Consider the following 19541-nt stretch of genomic DNA (forward strand, 5'->3'; position numbering starts at 1 on the left):
TCACGACTTACTGGGCTGTATCATCACATCCATGGACGCATTATGCACACAAACACACACACACAGACGTGTGCACACGAACACACGCTCACACACACACACACACACACACCCTCCCACTGTGCCAGAGATTTAAGACCATGAGGATGGTAAGCTCTCTTATTGCAGTTTGATGGAAACCAAATTCCAGCAACATTCCTTTCCATGTCCCATTTAAGAAACATTTGCCTCCTGGAGGGTCTGTGTGCCTATTTTTAATGGATATGTGTGTGTGTGTGTGTGTGTGTGTGTAGGTGTGTGTGCGTGTGTGTATATAAAGGCAGAAGGATCAAAATCAGAATTGCCTAACTCGTTTGTGTGTGTGTGTGTGTGTGTGTGTGTGTGTGTGTGTGTGTGTGTGTGTGTGTGTGTGTGTGTGTGTGTGTGTGTGTGTGTGTGTGTGCGTGTGTGTATATAAAGGCAGAAGGATCTAAATCAGAATTGCCTAACTCGATTCCTTTAGTCCCAAATTTCCCAGGACGGTACAGCAGATCTCCACTGATGCTATTAATCTGCAGGTAAAATTGACTACCGAGAAGCAGGCAAACAGAGAGAAAAAGATGACAGCAGATGAGGGATCGAGGGCGTGCCAGGTCGGGCTGTGGTGTGTTGCGGATGAGACAGGAAGGGACGAACAGGAAATAATCACTGATTTTAAAGGCATGTTTTTTGGAAGATGCTGGGCCACCTGCCAGTGATGCCTCCAGCTGTGAGCACACGCCACAAGACTCTGATTGACAGAGAGGGTAAATAGTTGCTAGCGGGGGCCCTGATGGTATCTATCGCCACTGGCAGCATGGAAGTCAGAGTGGAAGGGTGATGGCTTTTGTTACAGCCCTTCAGCCACAAATTAGGTCTCAGCTGAGCCACCCGAGATGCACGTTGCTGAGGGCAGTTTTGTTGCCCCTAAAACCCACCCTGTTCCGCACAACAACAAAAAGAAGTATCTCCTACTTTAACAGACGCTGTTTGAGGAACACATCTTAATGGCTAAAGATACATGGAGTGATGGGGGGTGTTCAGGAGGAAGAGCTAGAGGCAGAGCTGAGAGGGCAATATGGAGAGAAAATTCAGTGACAATATTGGAATTCTTCTGGAATGCATTTCGGTCACGCAATGAAAGAAGGAAAGTTTGCTAGAGTGGGAGGGCGACTTGGCTCTGCTAAACTATCCGCACACGCCGACGCTTAAAGAAGGTGCTCCCGGCGGGGGGAACTTTGCATGCTGAGCAAAAGCTGAAGAGTTTCATCTGGCTCAAAGCAGACATAAGTACCAATCAAACTCTACTCCCACTAGTCAAGAGCGAAAATGATAGGAAAAGCACCAGTGTGGCTTCAAACAAAGTGGATGTCTGTCTGTGCTAGATTGGCCTCTTCACACTGGAGCAATCACAGGCCCCCCTTTCAGCTTCCATTAAGTGATAGGATGCAGTTTTCACAGCCATAACATGTGCCTATCTATCTGCTGCTTAACAAAGGCGAGCGGCCATGTTTGGAGAAACTAAGCAAAACTGAGAAAAGAAAGGGGCGGAAATGAAAAGGGTGAGAAGGGAGAAGGAGGTTAGAAGTAAAGCTAAGCCAACACCAACAACTATTACATGACTCATCCCACATCTGCAGCCTTGAATGGCGCGGGCCGAGACTTCGGTGGACTGTAATCAGAGCCGAGCTGAGCAGTGCAGCCAATGGACACACTGCTAAGTACACTGGAGACTATACTAGACTAGATTCTTTACATAGCCCTCCCTGTAGATTCTATAACTCTTATTCCTGTCCGGTATGGCTCTGACAATTTTCTCTTTGAATTTCACTTCTGTTCATATTTCGTCTTGATGTAATGTCGGGTACTCCACGAAGGCTACGTGGTTTAATGACACGCTGACCCACACCTACCTAAATCATATTTGTGCAGTTTCCTCTGTTTCCTCTCTGCCTGCAAGTACCCGAGTGTGTATACATCGTATGCAATAAACAAGCAGAGTACACACTGGAGACACACCCATACAGAAACTCATCATCTCTGGGAACGTGAGATTCAAACACAGCGTGGATAACAACCATAAAGCGATTTTCTCTTGTGCATCTCTTCGGAATTGCAGGTCTACATGTGCAAACACACAAACTGCACATACATAAAAAAGACAATAGTGAAAAGGTCCCTTTTGTCTGCTGAACACTGATGAAAAGCTACCCACTGCGAACTTCAATCATATTCTAGAATGAGTTGGAGACGCGCTGTAACCCCGGCAGCGTCATTAAGCCCCTCAGTCAGACCCCTGGAGTGGAGGGAGGAGGAAACCGCCATCGGCCTTCCTCAATGTGCTAGCAGCTGAACTCGACCCGGAGGTACCAAGAGCCCCTCCTGGGCTGGATCCATTTCTGACACGGGCATAATGAAGCTATACGATTAGAAATTCTGCTCTGTATGTCCACAAACTCCCAAATGTCAAACATCCAGACAAAGGCATCATGCATATTCTAATGGTGTTCATGGGAGATGATAACAAACACTTTCAAGCAAGAAATGATAGCTGAATTCTCATCATATACATGTTCCCACGCATTAAAACCCATGAGGTGCACGTACACACACACATACAGAGAGAGACACAAACAATACATAGAGCAAGATAAGCCTCCGCATGCTGTCAGAGGCTGGTGTGTGATTGGCCTCTGTGGAGCTCCTGCTTCTCTCATCATTAACTCTTCAGAGGATCACACGACTCTAATCACGTTAAGCCTCACTGAATAGCGATGAAGTCAAAAATGTGCCCATGCACATATTCACAGATGCCCAACTCATTACACGCACGCACAGGACGGATTCTTCCTCCCCACAATCAGAAAACGGGAAAGTCACAAGCAGCTGTGCGCAATCTGTAGGAGCATGTCTGATACCAAACACTGTATTAACCAATTGAGGCAATTTTTGAGGAATATTATAAAACTATGAATCATTTCTAGAATTAGGTATTTTATTTAGAGCTAATATTCTTTAAATCAAAAATAAGACAGCAAAGCTCTTTGAAGAAGTGATGAAAATACAATATTTGGCATAGTATATCAAGTATTAGGTCCTGATCAAAGAAAGTAAATATGTTAATATCTTATATCTTAAGTTGGGTAAATGCATTAATAATGCAGTAATTAACACAGCATTTGTATTATAAAACCAATGGCTGCAATTAGATACGCTGACAGCACCAGTAACAGCTACTTACTTTTATAAATGGACTCTGGCTACATACAATTCCAGAGCAGCCTTTACCTCTGGGCCCTCTATTGAATATTTTACTCCCATGATTTTAGTCGGTTCCTTTCTCAATTTAAGACAGAACATTCAAGAGCTTTTTTCCTGAGGTTGACGTGTAGCCAGCGAAGGTCTGTCTCCGCTGTTATTTAGAGACCGAACCGTGTGCGCTGCAAGGTCAAGTATAAGCAGAACCCCGAGGCCTCCACCTCCTCATAAGATGGAGTACTTTCATTTCACTCACTTGGGGCCTCGTATTTTCTCTCCATTTTATTGCTTTCTCTGAGCGCCTTTCACAAAAGACACATTCCACCTCCTCATGCAGACACAGGGGCTCCCGCCCAAGAGACAGTGGGGAAAGTCTGGATGTTGTGCCACAGGGACAAGAATGCTGACATCGCTGTAGCTCGGGACAAAAGCTGAAGATGACAGTGGAGAGAGACGGAGAGCGTGTCTCAGTGTCAGGAGGCCTCGGCCGAGCCAAACGGAGAACCGTAATCCCCGTCTCTGGCGTGATGTCAGGAAGACCATTTACTCACTCTGCAAAAATGCTGTCTCCTACATCCCAGTGTGCGCCTCGGCTATATATTATGCAAACATCAAACGCTTGTAACTGCACTGACCTCTCTCTCCCTGGGAGATCCCTTGTTCCCTCGTAATACAGAACCCACCCCCCACCAAAATACACACACACAGACTTACACAGGCACACACACACACAGGTTCAAATTCCACTGGACCATCTGAATTTCACCGTATGGCTGATTTCACTCTTTAAAAGGTCTGAGAGTTTGTTTTACAATCCATCCTTATTCAGAGAAAGAGAGAAAGAACTGAATATACTGAATCATGATCATGAACATGCAGTAGCGCCTTTGTCATTGTGTTTTTTTAATGTAAGAAAATCAAACACGTCTTTAAGATATAATCCGAGAAAACTAACACACTCCTCCTCTCTACCTCCATATGCCTGATGGATCATCGAGGTCTGGATCGTGGAATATGCCTACGACCAACTACTCATACACTGTCATATTCATCGATTGTGTTGTTACTGTGTTTTAATTTGTATATAATCATTCCTTCTGTACACATTACATCTATTCTTCTGTCCATCCTGGAGAGGGATCCTCCTCTGTTGCTCTCCTGAAGGTTTCTTCCCTTTTTTCCCCTGAAGGGTTGTTTGGGAGTTTTTCCTGATCCGATGTGAGGTTCTGGGACAGGGATGTCTATGTGTACAGATTGTAAAGCACTCTGAGACAAAATAGTAATTTGTGAAAATGGGCTATACAAATAAACTGTATTGAATTGAATTGAAAATAGTTACGATCCAACACGTTCTAGCTCCCAACTCGTCAAAAATACCAATGCCGAGTCCATATCCCTGCGCTTCAAACTATCACAATCAAGGTACCACTCTAGCGTCACTTTTGGACATGTCAGTTTCTGCTGCAATGTATTTTCAAAATAATCTCCTGTGTTCACAGGAAACATGCATACAGTCTCTTTTCAAAATAAACTTCCAATGCAGGTTTACTTCGTTTCAATGTTTAATTACGCGACAAAAGTGTTGCGTTAGGCGTAGGTAAGATTTGTAGTAATGTAAAACATATTTGTAGCAAAACAAGACTTACGGAATTCAGTGCATTTCAATTTTGCCCTTCTGCTCTTGTGCTTGATTTAACATTTAGGTATTTTGTGAGTTACGTTGAGCACACATTTTAAATGTCAATATCGCAGCTCATCATACTTGTGGGAAGGTCAAATTGTGATTAATATTGTATCAATTGTGCACCCTATGCTTAGCCAAAGAAAGTACTTTTGTTTAGTTCGGCTTAGGGAAACAAGAAGGGTGGGGTTAAGATAAGTGTGTTTGTAGCGTAAAAAACAACTTCATGCAATAGGCGGGAGTAAAGAACTGCAATGAGACGACTGTAGAATAAGTCAACCTTTGCTCGGGGACTAGAGCCGTCTCCTGGGTGAAAGCCCCGTATGTATTTGACCTGTCCAGCCTCTCCTCCCATCTAACCTAAGGGGATTTTCTTGCTCTTAATACTACGGCAGTTACTCTGGCCATCTAATAAATATAAGTATATGTTTACATTGGAGTTAACTCAAAACCGGGTGCGTCTCATACAGACACTAAAGGGTGCTCCCATGCATCGGTATCAGACGCTGAGGGGCACTGGCCAAGCAGTGGTATTTGACAAGTTTGGAGTGAGACCGGTTCTACACTAGCTTATTCCAAAAACAGACAAACAGAAAGTGTGAATGTGGCATCTTCTACATTCATCTTTATTCAATGTTTTGTTCTTGGTCCCTGGACCAGTTTAGTCTTGTATCCGTTTGGATGTCAGTGGTTTCATCAGGCACTGAGCACTCTCGACGTGTAGAGCTCTGGCTGACTTGAGTAGTTATTTGGCCATATGCATAAATCGACAATGATTTCCACAGCCGCACTGTCCAATCAGAGCCAGTGAGAAAAAACCGGATTGGACTGGGCCGTTGCCCACAGGAGATTGTTGCTCTACAACACTGGCTGTGCCTAACCTCTGACCTCAGCTACTAATCATCAATTAGCATGCAGCTCTTTTCTGCATACTGATGTAAGGTAAAGGGTATCAGCTCTAAATGCCTATTAAAAAGGCTGAAAAGAGATAAAACTACAAGATAAACAGAATCTCAAGTTAAAGGCTGCTCCAGAGGACATCTTCTGCCTCTAAATGCAAATGTACACACATACTTTAATTCGAGCCAGTGTGTCAGATGAGGGTAGTTGTGGAGAGAGAGTTGCCTTGGATTTGTAGCTCTCCCTTGTCATAATACCCTTTTACCATAGAGCTGCTGACATGATTCATGAGCCGGAGGACTTGATGTGGTGTTGGTGTGCCGCCCAGATGAAAACCCCTCAGTCCACTAATATAGGTTTCTGTGTTGCTCTGCTTTACAAGTTCCCTGAACTAAGGACCTATTCCACCCTGCTGAGCTAGAAATAGGTCTTACTGTGGCAAAATCCACCGAGTCCACTCCTCATTTACCCTCGTCACAGGACACACATCATTCAATAAAAACATGCACATTCCTTTTCTGTGTTGCTTCTTCCTTTTCTCCTTCCCTTCATAACTACCTTCAATGGCTCACCCTATCTCCTTCCATCCCCCTTTTCGAAGTACCTCTCATTCCCTTGCTCCTTCTCCTTCATTAAAATGGACTTCCTAAAGCCTCCATTCGTCTTGCTGACAGCTCCACTATCGATTGGGCCGGAGAAAGGGATGCAGTTCCTGAGCTTTAAATGGCTCTCGGGCCAACCTGAATGAGCGCTGGGCTGGGCTGAGGCCGGAGGAGGAGGGTGAGGGAGTGCCAGGTTTAGCCGGGAGGTCTGCCTCGAGTCTAGCCTCTGATGCATTTCTAGGCACCTGTGAATAACAGCTAGATAGCTGGGATGGCAGGGATCAGAATTGACATTAAAAAGACTCGTCAACTCTGTACTAGTGACTACGCTGGTGAGATCAGACAATTAATTAATCACACAGGTTGAGAGCCAACACATCAGTCAGCCTGAAAGACAGAACTCTTACGGGACCACTCAAAAGCCCGGGAAGAAGAGGAGGTGGGACTGTTTCAGTTGGCTACATTGACACGCAATTCATTTCCATTTAAACCATGAGGACTAGCGTTACGCTGGCTGGCGCATTTAATCGGGCTGCGTCCCTTATTGTCAGCCATTGTCTAGGGAAGACGAGTCGGTACATCAAACCCCTCTGCCAAGATTAATGATCTGACTTTTGATTTTCATAATCATGACAATCTCTACGGCGTCTTCTGTGTCCTGTGGCGCAGCCGAAACCCCGGGAGCCTGTTGGACTCCCTCCTCCCTCTGACGAGCGTATGTCATCTATAATCATAGAGTGCACCGCAGCAGCGTAAGAGAAAGTGAAGGAGTCTCCCGTGACCATGTCCCTGTTTATTTGTGATCTAATCTGTCCCTCTGTATTGCCCTTGATTGGAACAGCTTGGGAGATGAAGATAGACAAGGTGTAATATTCAAGACAAATTACTCAACTTCCAAACTGGGAGCAGTTCAATCTGCACACGCCTCTGCAGTGTTTAGATTACGGTCTTGTTAGAAGAGCATTAGCGGCAGGGCTTGTGATGCTCGTGTATTGACGCTCTGATCAGCAGACGGACGAGTCCGAGCAGCAATGCGCTTTGTGGAAAGGAAAAGCAGACGCTCCCGATGGCAACGGATTGTGTCTGCTCTTTCTAAAGGCCACTCTGACACACGGTGTGGAGACATTCTGCAAAATGGATAAAGGTTAAGGCAAATAAAGAGAATACATGAAGAGAGGGGGGAAAAGAGGTGTGGATGAAGCAATGAGAAAGGCAGTAAAGAAAGGAAGGGGGGGGGGGGGGTGTAGAAGGGTGGAGGGAAGGAGAAATGGGGCACTGAGAAAAAAGAGAGGGAGGAGGGAGGAGGAGGAGGTAGCAGAGAGCAGTAGTCGATGTTACGGCAGTCATTCATCTCTCTGACAGCTTTCCAAATGCTCCACTGGGGGAGACACAAAGCTGCGTCACCTCGAATGCAGCAAACGCACATGCGCACACATGTGCACACACGTGGATACACACACAGAGAAAATACATGTCCATGAACCTCTGCTGTGGCTGTGTATGCGCATGCAGGGCTCCCTGTTCTGGGACCATGGTGTGTTGCGGGAAATGGAAAGTCAGTAGTCAGTAGACACACCATTACGCTGCGACCAGTACGAGCACAAGCCACAGCCACAGTTAGACGAACACAGACACGCCTTCTCTTACTCACATGCAGACATAAAATCAGATCTGCGGATGTTTTTAAACTGATGCATATGTGCTGCAACAGCAAGTTGAGAAGAATTCTGCTTATGGGAAGAGTTAAATAAAACCGTTAGTTAATATGATTAATGTTTATTCTTTTTTCTCTATAATTTAACTTGAAACTGTGAAACGAGAAAATACACAGTACTTTTAGTTTGTTAGGTATATATTAAGAATACAAAAATAGGCTTTACCATGTGGTTATATTATATAGGCTTGAATGACCAGAATACTTTTGTGATATTTATCAGATTGAAGATTTTGGGCATATTGTTCTGCCCTAAATTTGAGAAAACCTTTAAAGTGGAAAACCATCTACATCTGTACACATTTTACCATCCTTCAAAAAAAAAGTGCTAATATTTCTTTGCAGAAACATGCACAGGAAAAGAACGTTGGAATATGGGCACACAGATGTGGGCTCCCTTTAAAACAAACACACACCCACACATACACACATACACACGGAGACACACTGACACACATGGACACACACGGACACACACATCCTTGTTTCCCAGTTCTGGTCATGGCCCATTGGCTGACGTCCACCGTCCATCTCTCATGATTCATGGCTAAGCAAGCTGCTGTAGAACAGTTCTAAACCACTGGGCCGGGGAGCGCTGGTGTGTCATTAAGGCACAGCGGGCTGGTCATGCTGTTAGAGCCGCTGCACAACGGCCAGCTCTGTGCCTCAGTCTAGCACACCAGGAGGTGAAGAAGCAGTGACAACTATACGTGTCTCATGGTGGTTTTACTTGAATGCACTCAGACTAAATTGACCTGTAAAATGCGCTCAGGGTGCAGGAGAAGTGTTTCCGTTTAATTAGCTGGACACTGCTCTCTTCGTGCTCCCACCCATCATTTCAGCTAAATTAGCCCCTCTATCCCTAAATGTTCCGTCATAGTCAGCAAAGCAGTGGAGGCTAAAGAAAGGAGACAGGGGTTCCAAGTTCCCCCCTCTGCCATCCTCTATTAGCATGGGCCCCAAGGAAGGTGGTGGAGGCACACGTCCATACCCTAATGACTCCTTAATGACCCCCTCCTACTCGAGTCCTGACAAACCCTGACAAGAGGGAACACCCACTCTTGGCCCTCTTCCTCACCCCTTATTTAGAGGCTCATCTCTCAGCCATCCGCCTCATTATACAAGCTAGTGTCCAGCAGAATCCGTCCAGCCCCAAACTAGCAGCAAGATAAACACCCGTAAGATAAAATAGTCTGCGTCGCTTTGAGAGTGAGGGCCAAAGTTTGAGTAAATTCCTTTGGGCAGATGGAGTGAGAAGGAGATAAAGCATAGATTAAAAAAAGAAAGAAAAGCTAGAGTTAAAAAAGAAAATGCCGGTAAGAGAACAGGACTGTGGAGCCTGCGGGGGGGGGGGGGGGGGAAACAACATAGTTTGTATTTTTTTCCCTAATCGTGATTTCCATTTCAACTTGGGGTCGGCAGCGGAGCCTCTTTTTAACATCACACGAGACATAATTACAGAGCAGGCCACTGCCAACCCGCCTCAGTTTCTTCTAAATACTCACACCCCGAAATTAGGGGTTACCTCCTTCTAGTTAAACCTCCTATTTCAGATGAAAACGTCACAGACAAACAGAGGGGACGGGAAAGGGAGTTTGGAGAGGAAAGATCGAGTTTAACAGCTTTGTTTCACAATGACAGAGAAATCCTTTGTTAAAGATGATTACTGGCCAGCCTTGGACAAAGCCAGGTGTGGAAACTTGGACAAAAACAAAAGTTGGAAAAGACACACAGCTAGAAAGACGAGGCAATGTGTTTATGTTCTATCTGCAGAATGTATGACAGCTGAGACTTTGCTAAGGATGTTTCCAAAAGGCAGCAAGCTAAAGAAAAACACTTCACGCAAGCCTATGACTTCACATGTTTGGACCGTAGCTTCCAGTCCCAGACGCGGATGACAGAGCACTCACTCTTTGAGCCTAGCCCCAGCTCTTCCTTCTTTTCTGTTTCTTGCTTTTTACAGCTCTCCGCCAGATTGTATTCTGTTCAGATTCAGGGAGATTTAATAGTGTCACAAAGTCTGCTGGTCAGGCAAGTAGCCAACACACAAATTGCCTTATTTTGCTGCGTTGTGCTGTACAGAGCCACAAGAAGGGGTTTCTTTCCAGGTAATTAGAAGAAGAAATGAGATCCCATAGCTCCTTTACTGATACAACAGGACCCAGGTACTGGACTTGATTTATAGAGGACACTCATCTGGTCTCTCTTTCTGCTTCTTCCTCACACACAGGCCACTGTTCCCCCTGTAGTCATCCTATGGTAAACCAGGCTTTGAGTTACACTACTGGTATTGGTGATAGTATCAGTTTAAGTATTAGCAGACATACACATGAAGTAGATGTTGCCCAGTGACAAACAATATATCATATTATATGAAAGTGAGTGTATCAGAAATGATGAATTGACAATATGGGTAATGTTATCATTCATTTTGATTTCCCCTTTCAGTGACATCCCCCCTACATGACATGAAGAGTACAATCTAATTATATATAACATAGGAATGATGGCCAAAATAACAGATACAAGTATTGCAATAGATCACATTTTCCTTTAAAGGTGGATCTATCAACACACAAATGACGGACACACACACACACACACACACACACACACACACACACACACACTTTCAAAGAGTTCATTTAAAAGTGTCTGTCATCTTCCAAGCCTTTTTTTGCCCACACAATCAAAATCTGAAGTTCAACAGAATCAAAACCCACATCCCACATCATATCAAAGACACATGGTCCACCAGGTCCTTTTATCACATCAAACATTTCACTATGTATATAATTTCATTAAAGTCTCTCGTCACTGCTATGCACTCTTATTAAAACGTGTTACAATTCACATACGGCACATATTCCTTTATCACTGAGGATTGGAATCGATGCCACTTCAAGTCTCTCTCCACACTCCTAGACCGGAGGCCGCACACTGGAAATCAAGTCAGAATCAACATCCTGTCCCCAGCCTCTAGGAAGTGACCTCAGCTTCAGAAAGGCCAGATAAAACGTCCACATCAGAAACAAAAACATCAGGCTGGCCGTAATGAGCTATCCGCCAGGCTCCAGTGTGTTCTGAGGGAGACCAGGTGGTGTTACACATATGACTCTGATTAGGGGGCCTTCAGAGGAACAAGAAGAGGGGGGGGGGGGGGCTTTCAATGCAGGGCCAATCAGGATGTTTTCTACAGTATATGATGCAACTATTAAAAGGTATTCAATGACCTCCACTGGGCCCCAGGACACTGAAACACACGAGTGGCCCATTTGGCAGTTGTGCACAAGCATGGAGAGCAGTGTAGGTATTGTTTTCCTTTTAGAAGCAACATGTGAGCAGGATGGGCTTCAGTGGCTCAAAGTGTGGTCCAGCAGCTTGATGCTGATACCTTACTGCTCGGTCTTTAAAAGCCATTAGGAGCAGACTCCTACTAGTCTGGACATTGGATGTGGGAATGTGCATATACACACTTGCACGCACACAATAACAAACAAAAACATTTAATCAGACATTTGACCGGCCAATCACTGCGAGCAGTCTAACTCTCACAGCAAACACTCAGGACCTTGCATGTGTCCTCTATGTCTCTCACCCATCTCTGTCTCCAACCTCGTTACATGGCAGAGGGTTTTTGGCAGTGGTGTCTGTAAACTCATAATTCTACGCCTGATCGGCACATATCCTCAAACTGTGGGAGGGAGAGATGTCAATGGGACCTCTGGCCTCATTCTTCAACTGCAAGTTTCATCCCGGGGCATTGTGTTGCATTTGACTGTTTAAATGTCTGCTGATATCAGGGAACACAAACAAGCATGCCGGCCTGCTGGGGAGGATAAGGTATGAAGGGGAAACGGAGGCCATTCTTCTCCTTGTGTGACGGGAATTGTGTTGGAACAAGAACACACACACACACACACACACCTCCCCTCCCCTCCCTCCACCACCAATGACCTGATTGGCCAGAGAGAGAAGCCTGAGACAGAATGAGGAGAGAAAGAGGGCACCAAACTGTAAGAAAAAGTAGATCAGTCCGTCTAATTTTCCTCCCTCATCCTCATTTTTTCATTCCCCTCCCACTCTCTCTGCCCCATATTCTGAACATCCTAATCTGTGTAAATTACATTCCAAAACAGCCGTATGTTACAAAGCTCCAGACTTACTGCTACATGGACCAGATAAACATCTGCCTAATATCGGCATAAATGGTTTGCATTGATAATAAGGTGAACCAGCTGCTAAGGCTATCCTGTTGGCCCCGGCTACAATTGCCTCACTCTCTCTCCTCCCGATCACCTTCAACTGCTCTCTACACCAACTTGACACCCGTGTTTTTAAATAGACGAAGAGCAGCAGCATCTGTGTCCTTTAGCCTCCTCCTTGAGATACCCTCTAAAAAGCCAGAGTAGAAGAAAATAATGCTGGGCACAGCACAATCCCAGACCGACAGAAATGATAAGAGACTCAGATAAATAAATACTTTTTAACCTCACCGTCATCGTCCTCTGCAATAACAGTTTGACTGCTCTATCCATTTAAAGACTGCTGTCTGGCACACACAGACACACACACACACACGGCGTCTACACACACACAGACAAATTACCTCTCTGTCCTTTAGCTTCATAGCCAGAACTAGCTGGTTGCGATGGTTGGTCAGCGCTTCTCGATAGTTTCCCTTGGAGAAGAATGCCGAGCCCAGATTCCCATGAGCACGGCATTCCCCTGTTTGGTCACCTGAAGACGGGAAAAAAAAACGAGAGAAGAGAAGAGTCAACAAAGTATATTTACAGTAAAGCCAAGGTGATTATAGAGCAAGTGGTGTTGATGTCATATCATCCCAACGCCACTGTTGAGCAGCGAAGCGATGAACCAGCTCCATGCCACTGACATGCCACTGCGCCCTTAAAAGGGAAAGTGGCCGTTATCAGAGGAGAGCGGCTTCCCTGACAGCTGGTAGTGTTGATCTCAAAGCTCCAGAGGGCGAGAGGGGAAAGCCTTATTATTTCTGCCTGACAGAGAGGCCCCACAGACGAGGCCAAAGAAAAGCACAAGCTCTGTGCTCCACCTGAGAACCTCAGCTCCTTATCTCCAGCTGCTCTACCCAGTCATGTGTCAAACTGTGTGGGGGTGAGGAGAGTGGAGCCAGTCGGTGCTACTCTCCGTTTTCATTTCTTTCCCGACATTACAAGATTGTGTCTTTCCATAAACGCCTTTGCCTCAAACCATCACGCCTCCACCGATGTTAACACCCACACGGTATATTCATACGTGTAATTCGTGACATCTATTTTTGACAAATACATTATTTCCTGCCAATTTCCTGCATGAGAGTCGGGTTCATCCTCTGGGGAATAGAAATGTCTGTCCTAAATTTCACGGCAATCCATCAAATTTTTGTGCATCACTGGCTAAATTTAATTGGCATCCATTTTAAGAATGTATTGGCCGTTTATGCCGTTGCTTCATCTTTAATCTCTGGGACATTGTGTTCTGTACTTTCAGATATTTCAAAGTCTAAACTAATAATTACAAAAAATAAATCATTGTTATTGTATGCCCTAATCTACCTTTTTATTCATTCTTTCCCAGTGCAAGCCTCCTACCTAGGGTCTTGGCCACCTCCAAGTCCTGCGCCATGTAGCCAGCGCTCTTCTCCGTGTTGCCCAGGGACCAGTGGGCGCTGCTGAGGGCCGAGAAGACGGAGCCACGTAGCTTGAGGCTGCATGTGCCGATCTTCAAAGCGGCTTCCAGCACCACAACAGAGGCTGTGTGGTGGCTTGCGGTCAGCAGCTCCTGGCCAATCACAGACACCACCACAAAGGGACTTTTGTCCAGCTTCATCTTTTGCAGCTGCTGATAGGTGGGCTCGAGAGACTCTGTGCAGGAAGGACATGAGTGAGACAGAGATTAGAAACAAGCTCCAAAATATGCCAACAAAATAAACATTGTGATGACGTGGCCGCTGACAACAAAATGGGATGTTGATTGCAGCAATTGTGTTACACGTTTATCCGACTGCTGGATTCAGATTGTTCGGTTGTCCAGTCGTGGTTGTGTTTTGTCTGCCTGGACAGCCTGTGGCTCGGCTGAGTGACGGCTTTCACTGACAATTTGACAATGAATCAACATGTGAGACATTTTTTATGTCCCCTCCACTCTGACTGGGATAATCTCAGGCAATTTCCCATAGCAGTTTAAGATTTATATTTTTATTAATACCAATTTTTTTACAGGATATTTGTAGTGAACCAGCATTTACAGTTTGTTCTACTGAAAATATTCTTTTACAAAAAGAAAATACACAAATGTATAACCTTGTAGAAAACACCACACAAGGATGATGGTTTTTTTTTTTAACATAAAATGAAAAGGAGAAGAAGAAAAAACAAGACAAAACAAAACAAAAACATTACACAAACTTTTCCCCATCCCACCCCTCCCCTTGTATGGCTCTCAGTTTCCTTTCATTTATACATCTACACAGTCTCTACACAGTTTACATACACCCATCCGTACACATTTATATCTACATAAATCTACATCCCACAGCAGTTTAGAGCATTGCGGGCAACTGTCTTTCCAAACCACAGAGCAGAATTACATTTGGGCCTTCTCTTCGTGTCAGTTGGTATGGTTGTTTGAGAAGAGTTCAGGGGGCTGAGTGGGTTTTTGAGCTAGAGTTTAACGGGATGTGGAAACTAATGCAGCTAATGCACAACAGTAGCAGCAACAGAGAAATGCAGCGCAAAGGGGGAACACAAGGTGACCTTTGAAGAGGCTGAAAATGCACACAATGACATAAATCAATGGTGGGTCGCACGGGATTTGGGAATGCAGAGCCCCTTCAGATTACAAAGCCCTCTGGCAGACACCGACATCGAGGGGTGGGAGGGGGCACGCCCAAGTGTGTTTTTGTGCGTCAGTCTATATTTGCACTCTTGTATAGGAGTGTATCGTGGGGATGCTTAATTCTCAAGACCCTGTATCTGCAAATATTTTGAAGAGAATTGCTACTAATTAGGTCTAAGTGCTTTACAGAAGACTGCGTGGTGTTGTGTGCACTGTGTGTGTAGTCTACAACAAGCTTTCATAAACCGTATCTTACACTTGTTCAGACACACATTCAGGCACAACTGTGAATAGTCACCATAGTTCTTGGAAACACAGATAATAATTCACCTAGACACACACAAACGCACGCACACACACACACGCACACACGCACAATGTGAGATGCTTCCCGACACAAGCACTCAAAAGCATCACTAATGATGCTCTTTCAAGAGCATAGCTTCTGTTCCAGCAGTTGGCAGAATGTCGTGCTTACGGCCTGTGCATATCATATCCATTCATAGCTTGTAATTGCCTGAAGAGTGACACCGAGAGCTGAGTCATAAATCAAACACAGAGAATCCTTTTTAAAAAGGTGTCATGGCTGCTGCAGGCGGGCACACACACACACACACACACACACACACACACACACACACACACACACACACACACAGAGTCCAATGCTAAAACTACAGTCTTTACTGAGGCGTGTATCAAGAATTACAACCTCTACCTCATTGATATGCACAAGGCTAACAGAAAGTCATAACAGAGAGTCCTTTCACCCTCATCTTTCTCCCTTTTTGTCTGGTAGAGGCTTTTTAAGCGTGCATTTGCTGCCAAGGCCACATCTTACTGTAATGACAGTATGCTCATAGACAAAAATACATATATGCAATGTACCAAATAGTTCCTGAGCTTACATTGCATATGAAAAAAAACATATGCCATGCTCTCTCCCTATATTTCAGGAATGTGTCTTTCTGACCGCTCGCTCGATGTTCATTGGTTCCTACTGGCGATATACTTTTATAAATATATCCAGTCAATATAAAAATAGGACTTGATAATTTTCTAAAACATGTTTCAGTATTTATGGCAGTAGGATGGTGGAAAAATCTAAAAATAAACTACAATGTTTTTTTTGATTGTAATGAAGGAGCATGTCCTCCAGTGCAACACTGTGGCTTACTGACATGTTTTAATAGCTTTGGACTATCGGGCTTTATGGCACAAACTAAATTAGGCTTTGGCAACACAGCCTTGCTGAATAATAGGATTGATTCAATGTAGGACAACAAGACAAATATAGAACAAAACCCTTATCCTTAAAGTGATGAAGTGATCATTTATTGATTGCAATGCTCCTCTTGTTTCTTGTCTCCAGGGAGGTCAGATGTCAGGGAAGCCCCTCTGTGCTTGTGAAAATCAAAAGCACTCAGATGTTCCTCAACAGGACAGGTGCTAATGAAAACAGCCTCCGAACCCTCCAGTTTAAGGACAATGTTTTGAATGGCAAATGATCCAGCATGGATCAATAGCTGCCATGCTGTGAAACCATCTCTTCTGTGGTTTGTCTGGAGGTATATGTGGGAAAGGAAATACGATAATTATCGGCTAATGGAGTAAAATGTTACTCGTGTGATTCCATACATTATGAAACACGGCTTCCAATACATAAAGCTGTGAGAGGCTGATTTCTCTCAGCTCGTTCAATGATACAGATGGACAATGCTGGTATTGGGGGTAAAATTGGTTGAATTGTGTATGACACTAAGAACTGGGGCATTATACATGTAATATTAACTTAACTCCAGAAACAAAAGAAAGCTTTGATGAATTCACTACACACTGTGTCCTTGAAGACATACGCCTCGATATTGTTTGTCTTCCCTCTATCCCGGTTTATTTATTGGCTTATTTGATATGGATGTCTTTGGATGGCTCTCTGTTGCAGAAAATAAACATAAAGGTGCTTTGGGGAGGACTGTAAACATCACAGTGTGCTGTGTGTGTCTGTGGTAAGATAAATACACTGTAATCACAGCTAGATACAATCAGCTATTCCTTGCCAACATGGCAACAACATTGATATCATCCACATAAGGGAATAATGTGCTGTTTGCAGAACTGCTATACGAGATTAAAGGATAATTACAAAAGGATTACATGGGTAATTACAATGTTGTTACAACCCAAAACAAGGATGTGGGAAAAAAAAGCTAAGTGCAATGTTTTCATGAAAATGTGTCTTGTGGTTACTTAAAAATATGTATATTTGAGGTTCAAGGTGTTGAAGAAAACCTTTTCAGAGCTGTGGCATTGCTCAACAGTGAAATAGGTGGGTGAGGTACCCTGGGAGGAGTGCTACTGTACGTGGTCGACAAACAAGTTGGCAGAAACGTGGCGCTCTTCCTCCCTGAAGGAAAGAAAGCAACACACGCCTACCTTTTACTTATCGGGGGAGTTTGGCTGAGTAACACTGATTATCTTCCCTGTTTGCTGGCGTAACATTGATTATCGTCCCCCTGTGCCAGGAGCCCCTTTGAGAGGATCATCATTGCTCTTAATCCTTTGACCTAGCTACCTCTCCTCAACACACCTTGGATTAGGTCCTCCGCTGGTTGCCTGGCACCGTGGGAAATAGGGTAAACAATTAAGAGATTATATGGCTTGGGCTAAATGGTGTTCTTCCCCGACAGAGAGAAGCCATTCTGGTCCATGATGTTTAGGTCTGGGCTAGCACCCAAAACCTGTTCTTGTTCCGACTCCAGTGAGAGGCTTATACACTCAGTGTTGCTCAGATGGGCTCTCCATTCTTTATTCTCTTTGAGATATTTTTTCTTCTTCTGCATTTGCGCGCACATTTTCACAGAAGCACTGTATTCAATCAAAGAAAACCTGATTCCTCACTGAACAAAGGCCTTCAGAGCGGCTGATCTCATTGTACAGTTCAGGACATTTTGGATTAGAAAACAAGGCCAAATTTATTCACGGGCGCATTTATCACAACACTTTTGAGAAAGAGCATGACAAAGCAAGACTGCAGGATGACTCAGCCTGTTTTGGCAGTCGCTGCCATGTAGATCTGAAGAATCTTAAATCCTCTGCAGTGGTCATCTTCGCTCAAATTGTTGCCAGGTTCATCTTGAGGCTCATTAGGCGGGCCCACAGTGATTACTCATGCACAGGTCACTGCAGTTGGCTGATACAACAGATAATAATTCATAACAGAAAGATCACATTGAGTAAAAATCTTGGCTTGAATGCGCTACTTATCAATCCACTCAGCTTTAGGAAAAAAGGCTTACACAGGGGCGGACACAGACAATGGCATTAGTGTTGGATGTTCATTAAGATAACGGGCTATCTGCGCGTGTGATCAGCCCGTCTGACAACGAGATATGCTGAGGCCGCAGGCGTCAAGCCTCAGAGTTCGCCGGTAAGTACTTGACACCAGCAGTCAGTGGCAAAGACAGACAGACAGACAGACAGACAGAAAGACAGATGGTTAAGAAAACTGACAGGTAAAGTCACCCCAACACGCTTGTTGACTGACAGAGTGTGGGGATTATTTCACAGACAGCTGTTGGGGGACCAAACATGTATGTTAGAGGTGGTGACGCATACAGACGGAGACAAAAAGATACACAGTCACATGAACACACAAACATAATCCGCAACTCGATGTCTTACCTCGTAGCGGCGACTTCATGGCGGCTTCCACCATGCCCACCAGTAGCTGGAGGCTCTTGGGGTCTTGGGCCAGCCCGGAGGCGAAGGCGGCCAGTGCGTCGGCATGGCGACCAAGGTACTGAAGGGCAACACCCTGTCGGAAGTATGCCTGGAGAAGGAGAGAAGTAAGAGGCATTAGGGATCCAGTCTAGTGAGACAGACTTTATACAAACACATTACCAGATACACTCATTTCACACCATTTGCAATTTTCCCACATGAGCAGTTTTCTGAACACGCCACCCCTCTACTCTGTATTCGCATAATAAAGTGATCGCTGGGGGTTTTGTACTTGTTAATTGGATTATAAATTTAACATAAATGCACATGTTACACTGGCTGACTGCCTTCTCAGGAGGAACTATTTTTTTTCTCTTCAATATTTTGCATTTGGTTTGCTGTGGGACTAAAGTGCACACAGAGTAGTGGAGGGGAGTGCCATTTCTCTTGGGCTGTGTTAGAAAAAAAAGTCGAGAGAGTAAAGAAAAAAAGAGAATGAGAGAGAGAGAGAACTACTTACTCAAGTCAGTCTGGTGCTCAATAAAAGAACACCCATAAATACTTCAGATTGTGAATTGCCTTTGTCGGGGCTCAGTTCTAAAACAATAACAACTGGCTGGAGTCTGTTTTTGGAATATTTTCACAGAAGATGTCATGTTTAGGGTATGAGAATCACTCTTCAAGCTGATAGAAATTAACTCCATTTGTCATCCAGTCTGTTATTCACAGGGCTGAGTAAGTCACATTGTTGTGGAGTTTAATAATTCAGCCCCATTGAGATAGACTGCATGTG

General features: G+C 44.5%; 1 protein-coding gene across 3 annotated transcripts in view; it reads right to left on the minus strand.

Annotated features, from left to right (window-relative positions):
• ttc28 (tetratricopeptide repeat domain 28) overlaps nucleotides 1-19541 on the minus strand; it is a 165393-nt gene that overhangs the window by 43935 nt on the left and 101917 nt on the right. For all 3 annotated transcript variants that reach the window (XM_056418771.1, XM_056418770.1, XM_056418773.1), the window contains 3 exons: nucleotides 18710-18857; nucleotides 13783-14055; nucleotides 12783-12913 (listed from right to left, as the gene is read on the minus strand). In XM_056418771.1, the coding sequence (XP_056274746.1) occupies nucleotides 12783-12913; nucleotides 13783-14055; nucleotides 18710-18857 (552 nt within the window). The remainder of the gene's footprint in view (nucleotides 1-12782; nucleotides 12914-13782; nucleotides 14056-18709; nucleotides 18858-19541) is intronic.

The sequence above is a fragment of the Pseudoliparis swirei genome, chromosome 7, assembly GCF_029220125.1.
Source record: "Pseudoliparis swirei isolate HS2019 ecotype Mariana Trench chromosome 7, NWPU_hadal_v1, whole genome shotgun sequence".
Classification (NCBI taxonomy): domain Eukaryota; kingdom Metazoa; phylum Chordata; class Actinopteri; order Perciformes; family Liparidae; genus Pseudoliparis; species Pseudoliparis swirei.